Below are 16,948 nucleotides of genomic sequence, written 5' to 3' on the forward strand. Positions count from 1 at the left end.
TTTTTAGATTATCAATAACTTTTTAACTCAGGGTCTCCTTAAAAAGTCTCATTTATAGAAGTCATTGCTACAAAAAGTTTAAGAAGTTTAAGGGTGTATGTTTTTTTGCCCCAACTTTTTTAACAAGTCACTTCTATAGCACTTCAGAAATTAAGAAATTATATAATACAACTGAATTCTGTCAAGGATTGTGGCATGCAGTTATGCAAAACATCCATAAACTAGCTGGTATAAAATGTTTTCATTTATTGGTACAATATATTAAATAATTAGGGTCAGATATGTATGATTGAAGGGGATATTAACAGACACTATGGACAGAAATGCTAGCACAAGGTCTCAAAGAATATTTAGACGTCAAATATCAGTTAAATTAATTTTTGCACCTACATAATGAAGTCATTAATCCAAAGAAATTATCTCTCAAAATTTATCATTAAATAGAACTATTTTCCTTTGGAAAAAGACTATATTTTAAGAAACATGAAAAAGTAAAAACTTTTAAAAAAAGTATACTCCTGCTTTTTAAGTGCTGATAATCAACTCTGAACATCTTGAGATTTTATAAATAAAGAATATTTGGCCTATGTATAGTGCCTAATGTTCACTTTCAAAGTTCGTTTTAGTACCAAAGAATATGCATTTTAGATGTTCCAAATCACCTCTAGAAATCAATGCAGTTTTCTTTGAAGATGTATGTTTTGGGAATATTCTGGTCAGCAGACAGATTTATCACTGGTGACTTGCTGTCAATTTGTCTATGACAAGACAGAGCAGGCTGAGAGAGTGTACATGGGGGCACACAGAATGTGTAGGCGAGAGCAGACAGTGAGCCTTGTGGCTTGAGGGAGACACAGAGCCCACGTCAAAGGGAAGTGAAGGGCAAGTGAACCCAGGTAAACCACAGTCAGGCAGGGGAAGACAGAAACATGTGGGCTGGGGGGTATGTGATTCCATGGGCTAGAAGAACAGTCTTGAGGTCGGGGAGACTGGAAGCCACGAAGACATGGCATAGAGGCTAAGCCAGATGAGAAAAACACCCAGAGTCAATAAACAGACATAGAGAGACCCATCAAGGGCAGTGACCCAGACAGAGCTAACGGGGGCAAGTGAAGCAAAGACAGCCACAGGAAGGGAGATCAAGACTTAACATATGATAAAAGGGATGAAAATGTCTGTCTTAGGTACCACTGGCTCCTGACTTATTTTTTCCAGCAATTATGCACAGAGCATTAAAAGCCATGAAGATATTCCTATGGGGGCAGTAAAAGGAACAGTGTTTCCATATTAACTCAAAATTTATAATTTTAAGTACAAATACAAATTCTTATTATTCAGTTATTTATCTAAAAACATTTCAAAAACAATTAGTTAAATTTTTTTTATCTTTAAAGAGAAGAGTTAGCTCAGGAAAAGGAGAGTTGCCACCTTTACTGCCAAATTCTTCGAAGGATTTTTCACAAATTGGTTCAGAAAGCTGTAAAAAACATGATGGCTATTTTTAATTTTTTTAAAGTGAGATTTTTGGAGTGAGACTACTTATATTCACTGGAATTACTGGAAAACTGAAAGAGTCAAAATCACAGGATAATATTGGACCTGATGAAATATATATAATCAGGGCAAATGATTATATATACCAGTGATCTATATAAATGAAGATTTTATATTTAGATAGGTTATCTTAATTGATTCTTTAATTAATAACTTTCTGAGAGTTCCTGATTCCAACTATTTATTATGAATGATAAACTGAAAACACAGAGTTCCTGGTGGTCAACTTTTACAATACTTATCCCCTTACATTAACTACTAATTATAAGGTAGCATACAACAATGAATAGAGGAACTGATAACTAAAAGCTACAAGGTTAACTCTACAATAATAAAAACTGTCTGAAAAGTGTTATTTAGTTCATGAAAACATCACTTAAAGGATTAGAATATCTTCTGACTGCAAAGGGGAATGCTATACTTCTTGAGTAGTACAGATACTCAAAGGTAGTACAGTAATTCATATATGCTAATATGCCTTGAATTTTAAGATATGTTTACAAGGCAAAGTATAGATTTCCAATTACCTAATTAATTTGAGCTGTGTCTAAAAACATATTAGACAACACAACTTGTCTACACATTCTGAGTGACACCACATTCTAGAGGCAATTACTGTTGATTTTTCATTGCTATCTTTAGAAGGAAATGATTATTCACTAACAAAGAAGAGATATAACTCCTTAATGTCATTTCCTCAAGAGGTATTTTCAGCAATAACGTGAAGTGACTATTTAGCAAATATTCAGTAAGTTCAGTCAGTGTAAACAGTCAATCTGGACTATTTAAGCAAATAAAAATTAGGGTTACATTAGCAGGTTGTCTACAATTCAAATTCACCTCGTAACGGCTAACTTTCCACTTCATGTTCTGATGAGAAAATGGGGCTTAGTAGTTAGGTACATATGATCAATGGTCCCCCTCTTTACTTCCAAATCCAAGAAACACCCATCTAATAGAGGAACTTGTTTAATTCTTAACCCAGAAGACATCTACTATGCTTGGTTGTTTTCCTTTTCCTTTCTTCTTCTTTTAAAAATACATTTGCTGTATTCTGTTATCTTTCTAATTTTGAAGTGCCTAGATTTATATCAAGTGTTCTAGGAAAGCTAAAATAACAGAGAAATGCCTGTCTAAGTTATAGTATGGGCAAGGAATAATGTGATGCTTATAAGTTCTGGGAGAAAATATGCTGACAGGTATCAGGCATTTAGACAATATAGTTTTAGTGAATCTAGGTTCAGGTCTCTCCTCAAGAGCATGCAGAAAAATGACACTTTAAGGTACAGCCTTCCATCCTGTGTGCCTGGTACAAAGTGGCCAAAGGCATGTCAAGATCCCCTCACCATTCAGGTCAGACAGGAGGGATGTAGGGTAGCAAAACTTTTGATCTACCTCTGGATATAAGTAACCTTGTCTGTGATGCCTAGAGCACTGTACAAATAGTATACTTTCCTATAGCCACTTTAGGAATAGTGGAATAATAATAATTTGCCAGTAACTCTGCTTTATGGTAACTATAAATCTTAAAGGACTGGTAAAACAAGTCTCAAAATTCATACCCTCTCTTCTAGTCTTCCCTTCCTGCTTTATATTTTCTCCTACATGGAGCTTACATTCTAGTAGGGGAGACAGACAATAAACTTCTGACATCCTATATACTTTTCTTACTTATCTTGATTACTGATAGTTTCCCTTACTAGAATGTAAGCTCTGTGTTGGAACTTCACCTATTGCAATTCACTGCTGTATCCCTGGTACCTGGAGCAATGTCTTGTACACAATGACTACTTACTGAATTAATGCATGAAAACTGAATGGGCATACTTAAAGGCACTCAGGGAGCACATCTGGAGGGGGGCTGAAAGTAAGTAAGCTTTAGCAGCAACACTTCTCCAAACACAGCCCCAGGTAGAATCAATCTAGCAAATAGTGTCCTGTCAGTCATGTGCCAGCCAAAGCAAACTGTGCCAACTTGTAAGAAGTCAGAATATATTAATGCTCTACAAGCTTGTCTGTTTTCAAACATTTATATTTTCCTTTCTTTTCACCCTGATAGAATGCCCCCTCATACACAGTCAAAAATTAAATTGACTATTTTGGGGAAGCAGCACATCACAGAAGATCATTTCTAATATTATCTAACTGCTATCCCAATGTCTCTTTCAGCTTTATTGCTTCCATATTTCTATGTCCTATGAATATTTTCCCTTCAAGTATTAATTTTCCTTTTAATTTCTTCACTATATTTTCTATCATCTTTCTGTGGCCCTGATTTCTGTATAATATTTTGTGACCCTTATCAATGTCTCAGAGAACATAGGAAAGCCTAAATAAATAAGTTATTTGTTTTGTATAAATAGAAATAGAAACAGGAAAATGAAAGTATTTCTGCAAATGCCTTTTCAGTCCTATAGAATTAGAATAATCAGTAATAGTTTTAAATTATAGTCTTAAATTCTAAAATGCCTAATGGGAATATACAGTACCATGTGGAATTTTTCAGTGTCTTCCTTCTGATGAACTCAAAATGTTCCTCCAGAAAATATACAAATTGTCCCCATTTTTATACAAGATAAGTGAGGCAGATATTTACTGTTGCCACTTTATAATAAATAATTAAAATATGGACTATAAAATAAATATAGATCCTATGAACTGATTACACCATTCTCTGAATAACAGTGTCCTTAACTGGCCAATTTTACAAGTAGAAAACACCATAAATAGAGTGAGAATTGGTCTTTAGAGGAGGTAAGATAATCATGGCTGATGGGAGGCAGGACTGGATTGCAGCTCTGGATAGAGTAGCATGCCGAGGCTTGCATTGTGAATTCTAGCTCCAGATTGACTGCAAGAACAAACCAGCAATACTGAGAGGACGCAGACATAGCGGACTGATCCTGCAGGACCTGGGAGACACCCCAAATACTGAGTGCCCCAACTGCAGAAGTGGGAAAGGGAGAGCTTCCACTCCCAAACATACACCCCCATTGGAGAAACTGAAGGTCTGTTTGCTGGAGAAGTTTCCAACCTTACCTGGAGCTGGGTCAATCTGGAGAGTCAAGCGAAATACAGGGTTAGAGGAAGCAGCAGAAAGGCCCTGGGAATTTGCTGGGTCCCCCAGCAGGCCATTCCTGCCTGGCACCAGAGGAGCAGGGGATAAAATTCCACAGGGAGAAGGAAATCTCTAGCTGAACTTTGTAACAATTTGAACAGGGTGAGAAGCCTCCTGGCCAGAACTCGGGGGAGGGTACAAATCCGGTGTAAAGACTCTATAGGTGAAAACCAAGCCCTTTTCTTTTGCAGCTGGGAGGCAAGTAGCCTGGGGCAAGTTTTCGAGCATGTCTTGCCCTCCGCCTGGACACAGACTCAGGTCTGTTGTTGGGGGCACGGTGGGAGTGAGACCAGCCCTTCAGTTTGTGTGGGAGCTGGGTGAGGCCTGTGACTGCCGGCTTTCCCCCACTTCCCTGACAACCTGCATGACTCAGCAGAGGCAGCCATAATCCCTCTAGGTACACAACTCCAGTGACCTGGGAATCTCACTCCCATGCCCCAGGGCAGCTACAGCAAGACCCGCCCAAGAAGAGTCTCAGCTCAGACATGCCTAGCCCTGCCCCCATATGATGGTCCTTCCTTAACCACCTGGGTAGCTGAAGGCAAAGGACATATAATCTTGGGCGTTCTAGGGCCCTGCCCACTGGTGGTCCCTCTGGATGCTACTGAGAGGTGACAATGTGCTGGCAGCCCTTGCTCTCTCTCAGTGCCTCCTCGGCCTCCGCGTCTGCTCCGGCCACGCTTGAGGAGCCCTTCAGTCTGCCGCTGCACTGTGGGAGTCCCTCACTGGGCTGACGGAAGCTGGAGTTGGCGCTCTCTGCTTGTGGGGAGGTGTGGAGGGAGATGCGGAGGTGGGAACTGGGGCTGCAGGAGGCGCTGGTGGGCCAGTGCCAGTTCCGGGTGGGCGTGGGCTCGGCGGGCCCAGCACTCGGAGCGACTGGCCAGCATGGGCACTGAGGGGCTTAGCACCCGGGCCAGCAGCTGCAGAGGTTGCACCAGGTCCCCCAGCACTGCCGGCTCGCCCGCACCATGCTCGAATTCTTGCCTGGCCTCAGCCAGCTCCCCGCCGGGCAGGGCTCAGGACCTGCAGCCCGCCATGCCTGAGCCCCCATGCGATGGGCACAAACCTCCCTGACAGGTGCCGCCCCCTGCTCTGTGGCGCCCGGTCCCATTGACGGCCCAAGGGCTGAGGAGTGCAGGCAAGCAGCGTGGGACTGGCCGGCAGTTCCGCCTGCGGCCTTGGTGGGGGATCCATTAGGGGAAGCCAGCTGGGCTCCTGAGTCAGGTGGAGACTTGGAGAACTTTTATGTCTAGTTGGAGGATTGTATATGCACCAATCAGCACTCTGTCTAGCTTGGGGTTCGTGGCTGCACCAGTCAGCATCTGTATCTAGCTAATCTGGTGGGGACTTGGAGAACCTTTATGTCTAGCTAAAGGATTGTAAATACACCAATCAGCACTCTGTGTCTAGCTCAAGGTTTGTAAACGCACCAATCAGCACCCTGTGTCTAGCTCAAGGTTTATAAATGCACCAATCAGTGCTCTGTGTCTAGTTAATCTGGTGAGGACTTGGAGAACTTTTTTGTCTAGCTAGAGGATCCTAAAGGCACCAGTCAGCACTCTGTCAAAACGGACCAATCAGCTCTCTGTGAAATGGACCAATCAGCAGGATGTGGGTGGGGCCAGATAAGGTACTAAAAGCACGCTGCCCCAGCCAGCAGTCCCAACCCGGGTCCCCTTCCACGCTGTGGAAGCTTTGTTCTTTCGCTCTTTGCAATAAACCTTGCTGCTGCTCACTCTTTGGGTCTGCACTGCCTTTATGAGCTGTAACACTCACTGCGAAGGTCTGCAGCTTCACTCCTGAGGCCAGCGAGACCTCAAACCCACTAGGCGGAATGAACAACTCCAGATGGGAGGAACGAACAACTCCAGAGGCACCACCTTAAGAGCTGTAACACTCACCATGAAGGTCTGCAGCTTCACTCCCGAAGCCAGGGAGACCACGAACCCAGCAGAAGGAAGAAACTCCGAACATGTCCAAACATCAGAAGGAACAAACTCCAAACACACCATCTTTAAGAACTGTAACACCGGCCAGGCGCGGTGGCTCAAGCCTGTAATCCCAGCACTTCGGAAGGCCGAGACGGGCGGATCACGAGGTCAGGAGATCAAGACCATCGTGGCTAACACGGTGAAACCCTGTCTCTACTAAAAAATACAAAAAACTAGCCGGGCGAGGTGGCGGGCGCCTGTAGTCCCAGCTACTCGGGAGGCTGAGGCAGGAGAATGGCATAAACCCGGGAGGCGGAGCTTGCAGTGAGCTGAGATACGGCCACTGCACCCCAGCCTGGGCGACAGAGCAAGACTCCATCTTAAAAAAAAAAAAAAAACAAAAAAACTGTAACACCACGAAAGTTCATGGCTTCATTCTCGAAGTCAGTGAGACCAAGAACCCACCAATTCCGGACACACTACTGCAGTTGATGTTCTCTGGAAAGTGCCACTGCCTGGCAGGAGGCCAACCAGCACAAAAATAAAGCATCAAACCACCAAAGCTAAGAACCCTCACAGAGTCCACTGCACACCACTGCCACCTCCAATGGAACAGGCATTGGTATCCATGGCTGAGAATCCAACAGCTCACATCACAGGACTCTGTACAGACAACCCCCCAGTACCAGCCCGGAACGGGGTAGACTCGCTGGGTGGCTAGACCCAGCAGACAGACAACAATCACTGCAGTTCAGCTCACAGGAAGCCACATCCATAGGAAAAGAGGGAGAGTACTACATCAAGGGAACACCCCGTGGGACACAAGAATCTAAATGACAGCCTTCAGCCGTAGTCCTTCCCTTGGACAGAGCCTACCCAAAAGGGAAGGAACCAGAAAATCAACTCTGGTAATATGACAAAACAAGGCTCATCAACACCCCCCCAAAAAATCACAACAGTTCACCAGCAATGGATCCAAACCAAGAAGAAATCCCTGATTTACCTGAAAAAGAATTCAGGAGGTTAGTTATTAAGCTAATCAGGGAGGCACTGGAGAAAGGTGAAGTCCAATGCAAGGAAATACAAAAAATGATAGAAAAAGTGAAGGGAGAAATATTCAGGAAATAGCTTAAAGAAAGAACAATCAAAAATTCAGGAAATTTTGGGACACACTTTGAGAAATGTGAAATGCTCTGGAAAGTCTCAGTGATAGAATTGAACAAGTAGAAGAAAGAAATTCAGAGCTCAAAGATGAGGTCTTCGAATTAACCCAATCCAACACAGACAAAGAAAAAAGAACAAGAAAATATGAACAAAGCCTCCAAGAAGTCTGGGATTATGCTACACGACCAAGCCTGAGAATAATTGGTGTTCTTGAGGAAGAAGAGAATTCAAAAAGCTTAGAGAACATATTTGGGGGAATAATCGAGGAAAACTTGCCCAGCCTTGCTAGAGACCTAGACATCCAAATACAAGATGCACAAAGAACACCTTGGAAATCCATCACAAAAAAGATCTTCACCTAGGCACATTGTCATCAGGTTATCCAAAGTTAAGATGAAGGAAAGAATCTTAAGAGCTGTAAGACAGAAGCACCAGGTAACCTATAAATAAAAACCTATCAGATTAACAGCAGATTTCTCAGCAGAAACCCTACAAGCCAGAAGGGATCGGGGGCACTATCTTCAGTCTCCTCAAACAAAACAATTATCAGCCAAGAATTTTGTATACAGTGAAACTAAGCATCACATGTAAAAGATACAATCTTTTTCAGACAATTATGAGAGAATCTGCCATTACCAAGCTACCTCTACAAGAACTGCTAAAAGGGCTCTAAATCTTGAAACAAGTCCTGGAAACACATCAAAACAGAACCTCTTTAAAGCTTAAATCACACAGGACCTAAAAAACAAAAATATAAGTTAAAAAGCAAAATCAAAAAACAAAAAAAACCAAAGTACACAAGCAACAAAGAGCAGGAGGAATGCAATGGTACCACACATTTCAATACTAACATTGAAAGTAAATGACCTAAATGCTCCACTTAAAAAATACAGAACCTCAGAATGGATAAGAACTCACCAACCAACCATCTGCTGCCTTCTGGAGACCCACCTAACACATAAGGACTCATATAAACTTAAGTAAAGGGGTAGAAAATGGCATTTCATGCAAATGGACACCAAAAGCAAGCAGAGGTAGCTATTCTTACATCAGACAAAACAAACTTTAAAGCAACAGCAGTTAAAAGAGACAAAGAGGGACATTATATAATGGTAAACGGCCTTGTCCAACAGGAAACTATCACAATCCTAAACATATATGCATCTAACATTGGAGTTCCAAAATTTACAAAACAATTACTAATAGACCTAAGAAATGAGATAGACAGCAATACAAAAAAAGTAGGGAACTTCAATACTCCACTGACAGCACTAGACAGGTCATCACGACAGAAAGTCACCAAATAAACAATGGATTTAAACTACACCTTGGAACAAATGGACTTATCAGATATATACAGAACATTTCATCCAACAACTGCAGAATACACATTCCATTCAACAGCGCATGGAACTTTCTCTAAGATAGACCTTATGGATAGGCCATAAAACGAGCCTCAATAAATTTAAGAAAGAAATTATATCAAGCACTCTCTCAGACCACAGTGGAATAAAACTGAAAATCAACTCAAAAAGGAACCTTCAAAACCATGTAAATACATGGAAATTAAATAACCTGTTCCTGAATGAGCATTGGGTCAAAAACAAAATCAAGATGGAAATTAAAAAATTCTTTGAACTGAACGACAATAATGACACAACATAACCAACATCTCTGGGATACAGCAAAGGCAGTGCTAGGAGGAAAGTTTATAGCCCTAAACACCTACATCAAAAAGGCTGAAGAGTAAAAACAAGAGAGAGCCTGAGGGCTGCCATCATTCACTGCTCTTACCATGTTCCCCATTATCCTTAAGCAGCAGGCTCGAGGATAAAGCTGAAATGACCTTTTGAAGACTCATCTGTGACTGCTAGGTGACAACACCTTGTGTGGTTGGACAATATCCTCCAAATACGGACTTTTCTCTAAATCAGCATTTAATTTAGGTTGCTATTTGCCCCAAATCTGGGAATAAAGGCATAGATATGGGACTGCCTTCTTTTCCCACTATCCTTAGTGATCCCACTATACTTAGTGAAGTAGAGCTCTTGCTTCCCATGCCCATTACTTCAGATTCTGCTGGTCTAAAGGTCTTAGTTCCAAAAAGGAGAAATGTTTCCATTAGGTGATATAATAATAATTCCTTTGAACTGGAAGTTGAGACTGCAATCTTGCCACTTTGGTCTCCTTATGCCCCTGAATCAACAGGACACGGATGTACTGGATAGGAGCACTATACTGGATGGGTGATAAATCCTGATTTCCAAAGGAAAATGTAGTTGCTACTACACAATGGGTAATAAGTAATATCTCTGCAATGTAGGAAATGCTCCAGAGTACCTGTAAGTAGTTTCTGTAATTACAGTCAATAGCATACTATGATCACCTAATTCAGGCAGGACTGCTAATGGCCAAAACTCTTCGAGAATGAAGGTGTGGATCATTTCACCAGGCAAAGAATCTTGACCAACTAAAGTGCTTGCTGAGAACAAAGCGCACCTCATTTTACTGTGCTTCAGTTTACTGCACTTCACAGATACTGATTTTTTTTAACCAATTCAAGTTTTCTGGCAACACTGCATCAGGCAAGTCTATCGGAGCCATTTTTCCAACAGCATGTGCTCACTTCGTGTCTCCCTGTGCTAACAAACTTTTCCATTATTGTCATGTGTTATGGTAATCTGTGATTAGTGATGGATTTCCTTCCTTCTTTCCTTCCTTCTCTCCTCCTCCTCCTTCTTCTTCTTTTACAGACGGGGTCTTGCTCTGTCTTCCAAGTTGGGGTACAGTAGTACAATCATAGCTCATTGGCTCACCGTAGCTTTGAACTCTTAGGCCCACGTGATCCTCTTGCCTCTGCCTCCTGAGTAGCTGGGACTGTAGGTGTGCACTACCATACTTGGCTATTTAAAAAATTTTTTTTTGTAGAGATAAGGTCTTGCTTTGTGGCCTGGGCTGGTATCAAACTCCTGGCTCTGAACAATCCTCTTACCTTGGCTTCCCAAAGTACTGGGATTACAGGTAAGAGCCACCACACTCAGCCTTGATCAGTCATCTTTGATGTTACTACTGTAATTGTTTTGAGGTGCCACCAACTGCACCCATAGAAGACAGTGAACTTAACGATAAAGGTGTTCTGACTGCACCGCCAACTGAGCAGTTCTCCTGTCCCTAACCCTCTCCTGGGGCCCCCCTGTTTCTTGAAACACAACAATTTTGAAATGAGGCCAATGAATAACTCTCCGATGGCCTTTAAGAATTCAGGTGAAAGGAAGAGTTGCATATCTCTCACTTTAAATCAAAAGCTAAAAATGATTCCGTTTAGGATGACATGCATGTCAAAAGCCAAGAGGGGCTGAAATTTAGGCCTCTTGCACTAAACAGTTAGCCAAGTAGTGAATGCAAAGGAAAAATTCTTGAGGAAATTAAAAGTGCTACTCTAGCGAACACATGAATGATAAGAAAGCTAAACAGCTTTATTGCTGATCTGGAGAAACTTTGAGTGGTCTGGTTAGAATATCAAACCAGCAACAACATTCCCTTAAGCCAAATCCTAATCCAGAGCAAGGTCCTAATTCTCTTCAATTCTATGAAGGCTGAGAGGTGAGGAAGATGCAGAAGAAAAGCTGGAAGCTAGCAGAGGTTGGTTCATGAGATTTAAGGAAGGAAGGAAGCCATCTCTGTAACATAAAAGTGCAAGGTGATACAGCAAGTGCTGATGTATAAGCTGCAGCAAGTTATCCAGAAGATCTAACTGAGACTATTGATGAGTGTAGCTACACAAAATGACAAATTTTCAATGTAGACAAAACAGCTTCCCACTGGAAGAAGATTATGGCCATCTAGGACTTTCATAGCTAGAGAGGAGAAGTCAATGCTTGGCTTCAAAGCTTCAAGGGACAGGCTGACTCTCTTGTTAGGGGATAATGAAACTGATGATATAAATTGAAGCCAATGCTCATTTACCATTCCAAAAATCCTAGGGCCCTTAAGAATTATGCTAAATCGGTTGGGTGCAGGGGCTCATGCCTGTAATCCCAGCACTTTGCGAGGCCAAGGTGGGTAGATTACCTGAAGTCAGGAGTTCAAGACCAGCCTGCCCAACATGGCGAAACCCTGTCTCTACTAAAGATACAAAAAATTAGCAGGGCATGGTGATGGGCGCCTATAATCCTACCTACTCGGGAGGCTGAGGCAGGAGAATCACTTGAACCCAGGTGGTGGCAGTGAGCCAAGAAAGGCGAGAAAATCGCTTGAATCCAGGAGGCAGCACTGAGCCAAGACTGTGTCACTGCACTTCAGCCTGAGTTACAAGAGCAAAACACCGTCTCACAAAAAAAAAAAAAAAAAAAAAAGAAAAGAATTATGCTAAGTCTCCTGTGCCTATGCTCTATAAGTGGCACAACAAAGCCTGGATGACAGCACATCTGTTTATAGCATGGTTCACTGAATATTTTACGCCTGCCATTAAGACCTACTACTCAGAAAAGATTCCTTTCAAAATATTACTGCTCCTTGGCAACACACCTGGTCATCCAAGAGCTCTGATGATGAACAAGGAGATTCATGTTGTTTTCATGACTGCTAACACAACACCCATTCTGTAGCCCATGTAACAAAGAGCAATTTCAACTCTTAAGTCTCATTATTTAAGATACACATTTTGTAAGGCTATGGATGCCAGAGACAGTGATTCCTCTGATGAATCTGGGGCAAAGTTACTTGAAATCCTTCTGGAAAGGATTTACTATTTTAGGTGTCATTAAATATTTGCTTCATTGCAGTTGTGTGGAATGGATCTCACAATATCTTTGAGGTATATCTGTACTGAATGGGTAACAGAAAAAGGTAGTTATAAATACCAGCTATAAGTATATAAGTTACAAATACTTATATATATAACTTACATATAAGTTATAAATACCAGTTATAAGTATATACCAACATAACTGGTTACAAAAACAAAGCATGTAGTAGTACTTATTTTGATATGAATATTTTTGTATATACATATAAGTTAAATATTTCTGTTTTCATGTTCTCTCTTATTCCTTTATCATCTAATATAACACATTGTCAAAAGTAATTAACTTTTATTTCTCAGTATTTAAATTACAGGGTACCAAGGGTGAGAAGAATGAATATCAGCAAAGGACAATAAAGGGATTCTGTTCCCTCTTCTAGGAAAGGGATTAGTGTGTTTTTGCTTGTAGTGTGTTTTCGATTGTACATTTAAATGGCTGTATGATATTTGGTGGAAGCATGACTTTCTTAATATTAACATCATTATTTGGACAATAAGTCTATTTTGAGGAGATGTACATCAGTGCCAACTTGGCAAGAGGTGGACTGTGGTGGCTTTTGAATGTGTCAGTTTGGTTAGGTTGAACTACATTTCCCAGAATTCCTTTCCTGTCTGTTTCTGGTTAGGATGGTACATAAGGGAGATTTTTTTGTGGAAAATTTGGAGGGGTAAAGTGAAGCAGCAGCCATTTCTAGTTCACACATCTTGTCACTTATCTGCTGGCTTGCCTTGTGGTGTGAGGCAATAGCTAGGACTGCATCTGCTCCACCTTCCCGTGAATTCTCCTTCAGCAGCTCTGACTCCTGGAGTAGGTGCAGGTGTTTAGATCCATGACAAAGGGCACAGGGCTTCTACAAGACATCCACAGAAGCAACAAGACAGAAGCAACAAGAACTGATATGGGCCAGGTGTGGTGGCTCATGCCTGTAATCTCAGCACTGAGAGGCCAAGGTGGGAGGACTGCTTGAGCTCAGGAGTTCAAGACCAGCCTGGGCAACATAGTGAGACCTCGTCTCTACTAAAAATCAAAAAAATTAGTTGAGCATGGCAGTGTGTTATCTGTAGTCCTACCTACTTGGGAGGCTGAGGTGGGAGGATCACTTGAGCCCTGGAGATCAAGGCTGCAGTGAGCTAAGATCACACCACTGCACTCTAGTCTGGGTGATAAAGTGAGACTCTGGAAAAACAAACACACATACACACAAACAAACAAACAAACAAACAAACAAACCTGATGTGGGTTTAAGCTTACCTTCCTGAACTCCAGCTCTCGCTTATGGGTTCTAGCTCATTGTTGTCTCTGCCACTTCACATTCATCTTCCCTTACCAACTGCCTGCTCTGTGAACTCAAGCTCCTCCATCAGATATAAGGTCAACATCCTTACAGAGATTGCTCAACCAGCCTCAGGTAAAGTCCCAGTGACAAATCCGTTCCTATATGCAGTTTGTCTTCATTATGTGTGGATTCTAAACTTACAAATTCACCTACTCACTAACATTTATTTGTAACCCCCAAATCCATACTCATGGCATTTTTGCAGTTATTTGCAAAATGCACATGTGCAGAATGGTGAAAAATTTGAGTCATTCATTCTTAATTAAGGCTGAACAAGGTCATGCCCTGCCTTCTTGTTTCAGTTCTTACATTGTGAACAAGTATCCTTTTTATAGACTATTTAGTGCCACAGTTTTCTATTTTTGTGCCTTTTTTTGGTTTCACTGTTTACAATAGCCCCCAAATGTAGTGCTGAAGTGCTGTGTAGTGTTGCTAAGCACAAGAAGGCTGTGTTATGCCTTATGGAGAAAATATGTGTTAGGTAAGCTTCATCGAGGCCTGAGTTACACTGCTGCTGGCCATGAGCTCAATGTTAATGAATCAACAGTATATATTAAATAAGGTGTCATTAAACAAAAACACACATAAACAAATTTACATATTGATTGGTTGACAAAAATGTGACCAGAAGCTCACAGGGGCCTGGCCTTGTATTTCATCTAGGAGCTATGATTATTTGCTAATTCAGTGTTTTTAGTGACTTCACATTATATAACTAGCATAAATAATGAAAATTGATTGTATAATATTTAAGAACACACACATATATACATATGTGCATAAGTATGTGTGTGTATATGTCTATCTCTATGTGTATGTATAGTAGCATATACATCTTCTAGTGGTTCTGTCTCTGTGGTTGAACCCTGGCTTATAGACTTATAAAATTCGGCTATAATGATAGTGAAACTCAGTTGAAGTTTAGGTATTAATGATAGTGACGTTTAATTGTAACAGTAGTTCTATACCTAGAATCTGAACTATTCTCCAAATTATTTTCTTCAAATATGTACACATATTTTCAACCTTAAGTACTCAGTGATTAGCTATCACTTACGATTGTTAACATAAAGTAGTTTGTGTTCCAAACTTTTACCCATTCTCCAGCACCCATGGCCAGAGCAAACCCATTTCTGCTATCAGTTATAACAAGATGCCACTGCTCACTTGGTTGAGAACAGTGAAAGTTGAAACCAGAAAGCTTACAAATGTCATTCTGTCTTCTTATCTAGTGACTCCAATACAAAGACTTTAGGCTGGAAATCAATGCTATCCTTAAACTTCCTAGAGTCCAACTGCTCCTGACGTGCTCACCTCTTCACCTCTTCCCTTTCAATAGGCAGTCCAGTCTTGCCTTTGTTCCCTGTGAACATCTTCAGATCCATTCCTGCTGTTGCTCCTTAAATTGCTCTGTCTCCTTTGCATAGGATGCTATCTTGCACGTTTTCCCACAGTCCAGAGTCTGTCTGTCTAACACAAGAAGCAACTAAAATCTTTACATGAAATATTTTTTTCTAAAGTCTCTAGGACACACAACATCATTGCCTGCCTGTCATATCATTGAGTTGGAACTCAGAGACACATATCCTATGAAAGATCCTGTATGTCTGCCCAATCCTTGTTGTTTAGGTATCCATGTATGTATGTCTTATCTCTCTAAGTTTCAACAGCAGTTGTCTATACTACTCTTGAATTGTTTCACCTATTCATCTTACCGAGTTTGTTGGTAAGCATTTTAAGTTGCTTAACAAATATGTGATAGAGGATTCTACCCATGCATAATATTACCAATAATTCATCCAACAACTCAAAGACAAAAACAAACTAATTCACAAAATAGAATTCTACATTTCATTAGCATATTTTTCACCTTGATAAACAACAGCAATCATATATCTCTTATCAAACACATACCTGCTGAGACTCGGGGGCAATCAGGTAGCATGGACTCCACTGATGTGTCTAATGGTTCTGAGCTAGAGACCCAATTACAACAGTTCTGCAACGTAATAGAGACAATATTGTTGAAATACAATTTAAGCCAAGACCAAATGTTGAGGAAGAGATTAATTTATCCTATGAAATCAACCACTAGACTGTATTCAATTTATTTTTCAATACACTTAACATTTTTTTCTTACGTAAACAGTCAGTAATTATTCATAATTAACATGACTGTGAAAAAGGTTTTCTTGTTTGTTTTACAATTCAGCAAATCATCTGTGCTGATATTAAGATGACATATAAGGGCAGGGCATGGTGGCTTGTGCCTATAATCCCAGCACTTTTGGGGGAGGTCGAGGCGGGCAGATCACTTGGGGTCAGGAGTTCGAGACCAGCCTGGCCAACATGGTGAAACCCCTTCTGTACTAAAAATACAAAAATTAGCTGGGCGTGGTGGCGCATGCCTGTAGTCCCAGCTACTTGGGAGGCTGAGGCAGGAGAATGGCTTGAACCCAGGAGGCAAAGGTTGCAGTGAGCTGAAATCACTCTATTGCACTCCAGCCCGGGTGCCAGAGGGAGACCCCGTCTCAAAAAATAAATAAAATAAGATGACATGTAACCTTCCATGAACCATGATGCAATATATTTCCAAGTGAAGTTTAGATGGCCAAGCAGTAAACAAATAAAGGTATTATAATTAAGGGAAAATAAAAGAAGTATCCATTTTTAACTTTTAGATTAAAATAAATATTAATATGAACACAAGAAAGAATAGCCAATTTTTAAACTATATTCTTTGCGTAATACCAGAATAAATGAATTTTGTATTTACTCCTCAAAATCTGACCCATACAAAAATACTATTTTTTAATTTTTACTTTTACCTGCTTTAATGAAGGCTGTATCAAAATAGTTATAAAGAATCACCATCTGGTGAGTTGTAGCTGTGTGTCTATGGACACAAAGCCTCCAATATTAAAAATTAGGTAATTTTTAATAGTAACGATGTAAGGTAATGATTTACAATTCAGAGAAATAAAATAATCTATATTCCTTCTATACATTTTAAGTCTGTATTTGAAGTCTGGCTAAAAAT

At 40.7% G+C, this 16,948-nt stretch overlaps 1 protein-coding gene across 3 annotated transcripts in view; it reads right to left on the minus strand.

Annotated features, from left to right (window-relative positions):
- FAM172A (family with sequence similarity 172 member A) overlaps window positions 1-16,948 on the minus strand; it is a 480,941-nt gene that overhangs the window by 141,626 nt on the left and 322,367 nt on the right. For all 3 annotated transcript variants that reach the window (XM_025388508.1, XM_025388509.1, XM_025388510.1), the window contains one exon: window positions 15,823-15,907. In XM_025388508.1, coding sequence (XP_025244293.1) covers window positions 15,823-15,907 — 85 coding nt within the window. The remainder of the gene's footprint in view (window positions 1-15,822; window positions 15,908-16,948) is intronic.

The sequence above is a fragment of the Theropithecus gelada genome, chromosome 6 (genome assembly GCF_003255815.1).
Source record: "Theropithecus gelada isolate Dixy chromosome 6, Tgel_1.0, whole genome shotgun sequence".
In the NCBI taxonomy this organism is placed as follows: domain Eukaryota; kingdom Metazoa; phylum Chordata; class Mammalia; order Primates; family Cercopithecidae; genus Theropithecus; species Theropithecus gelada.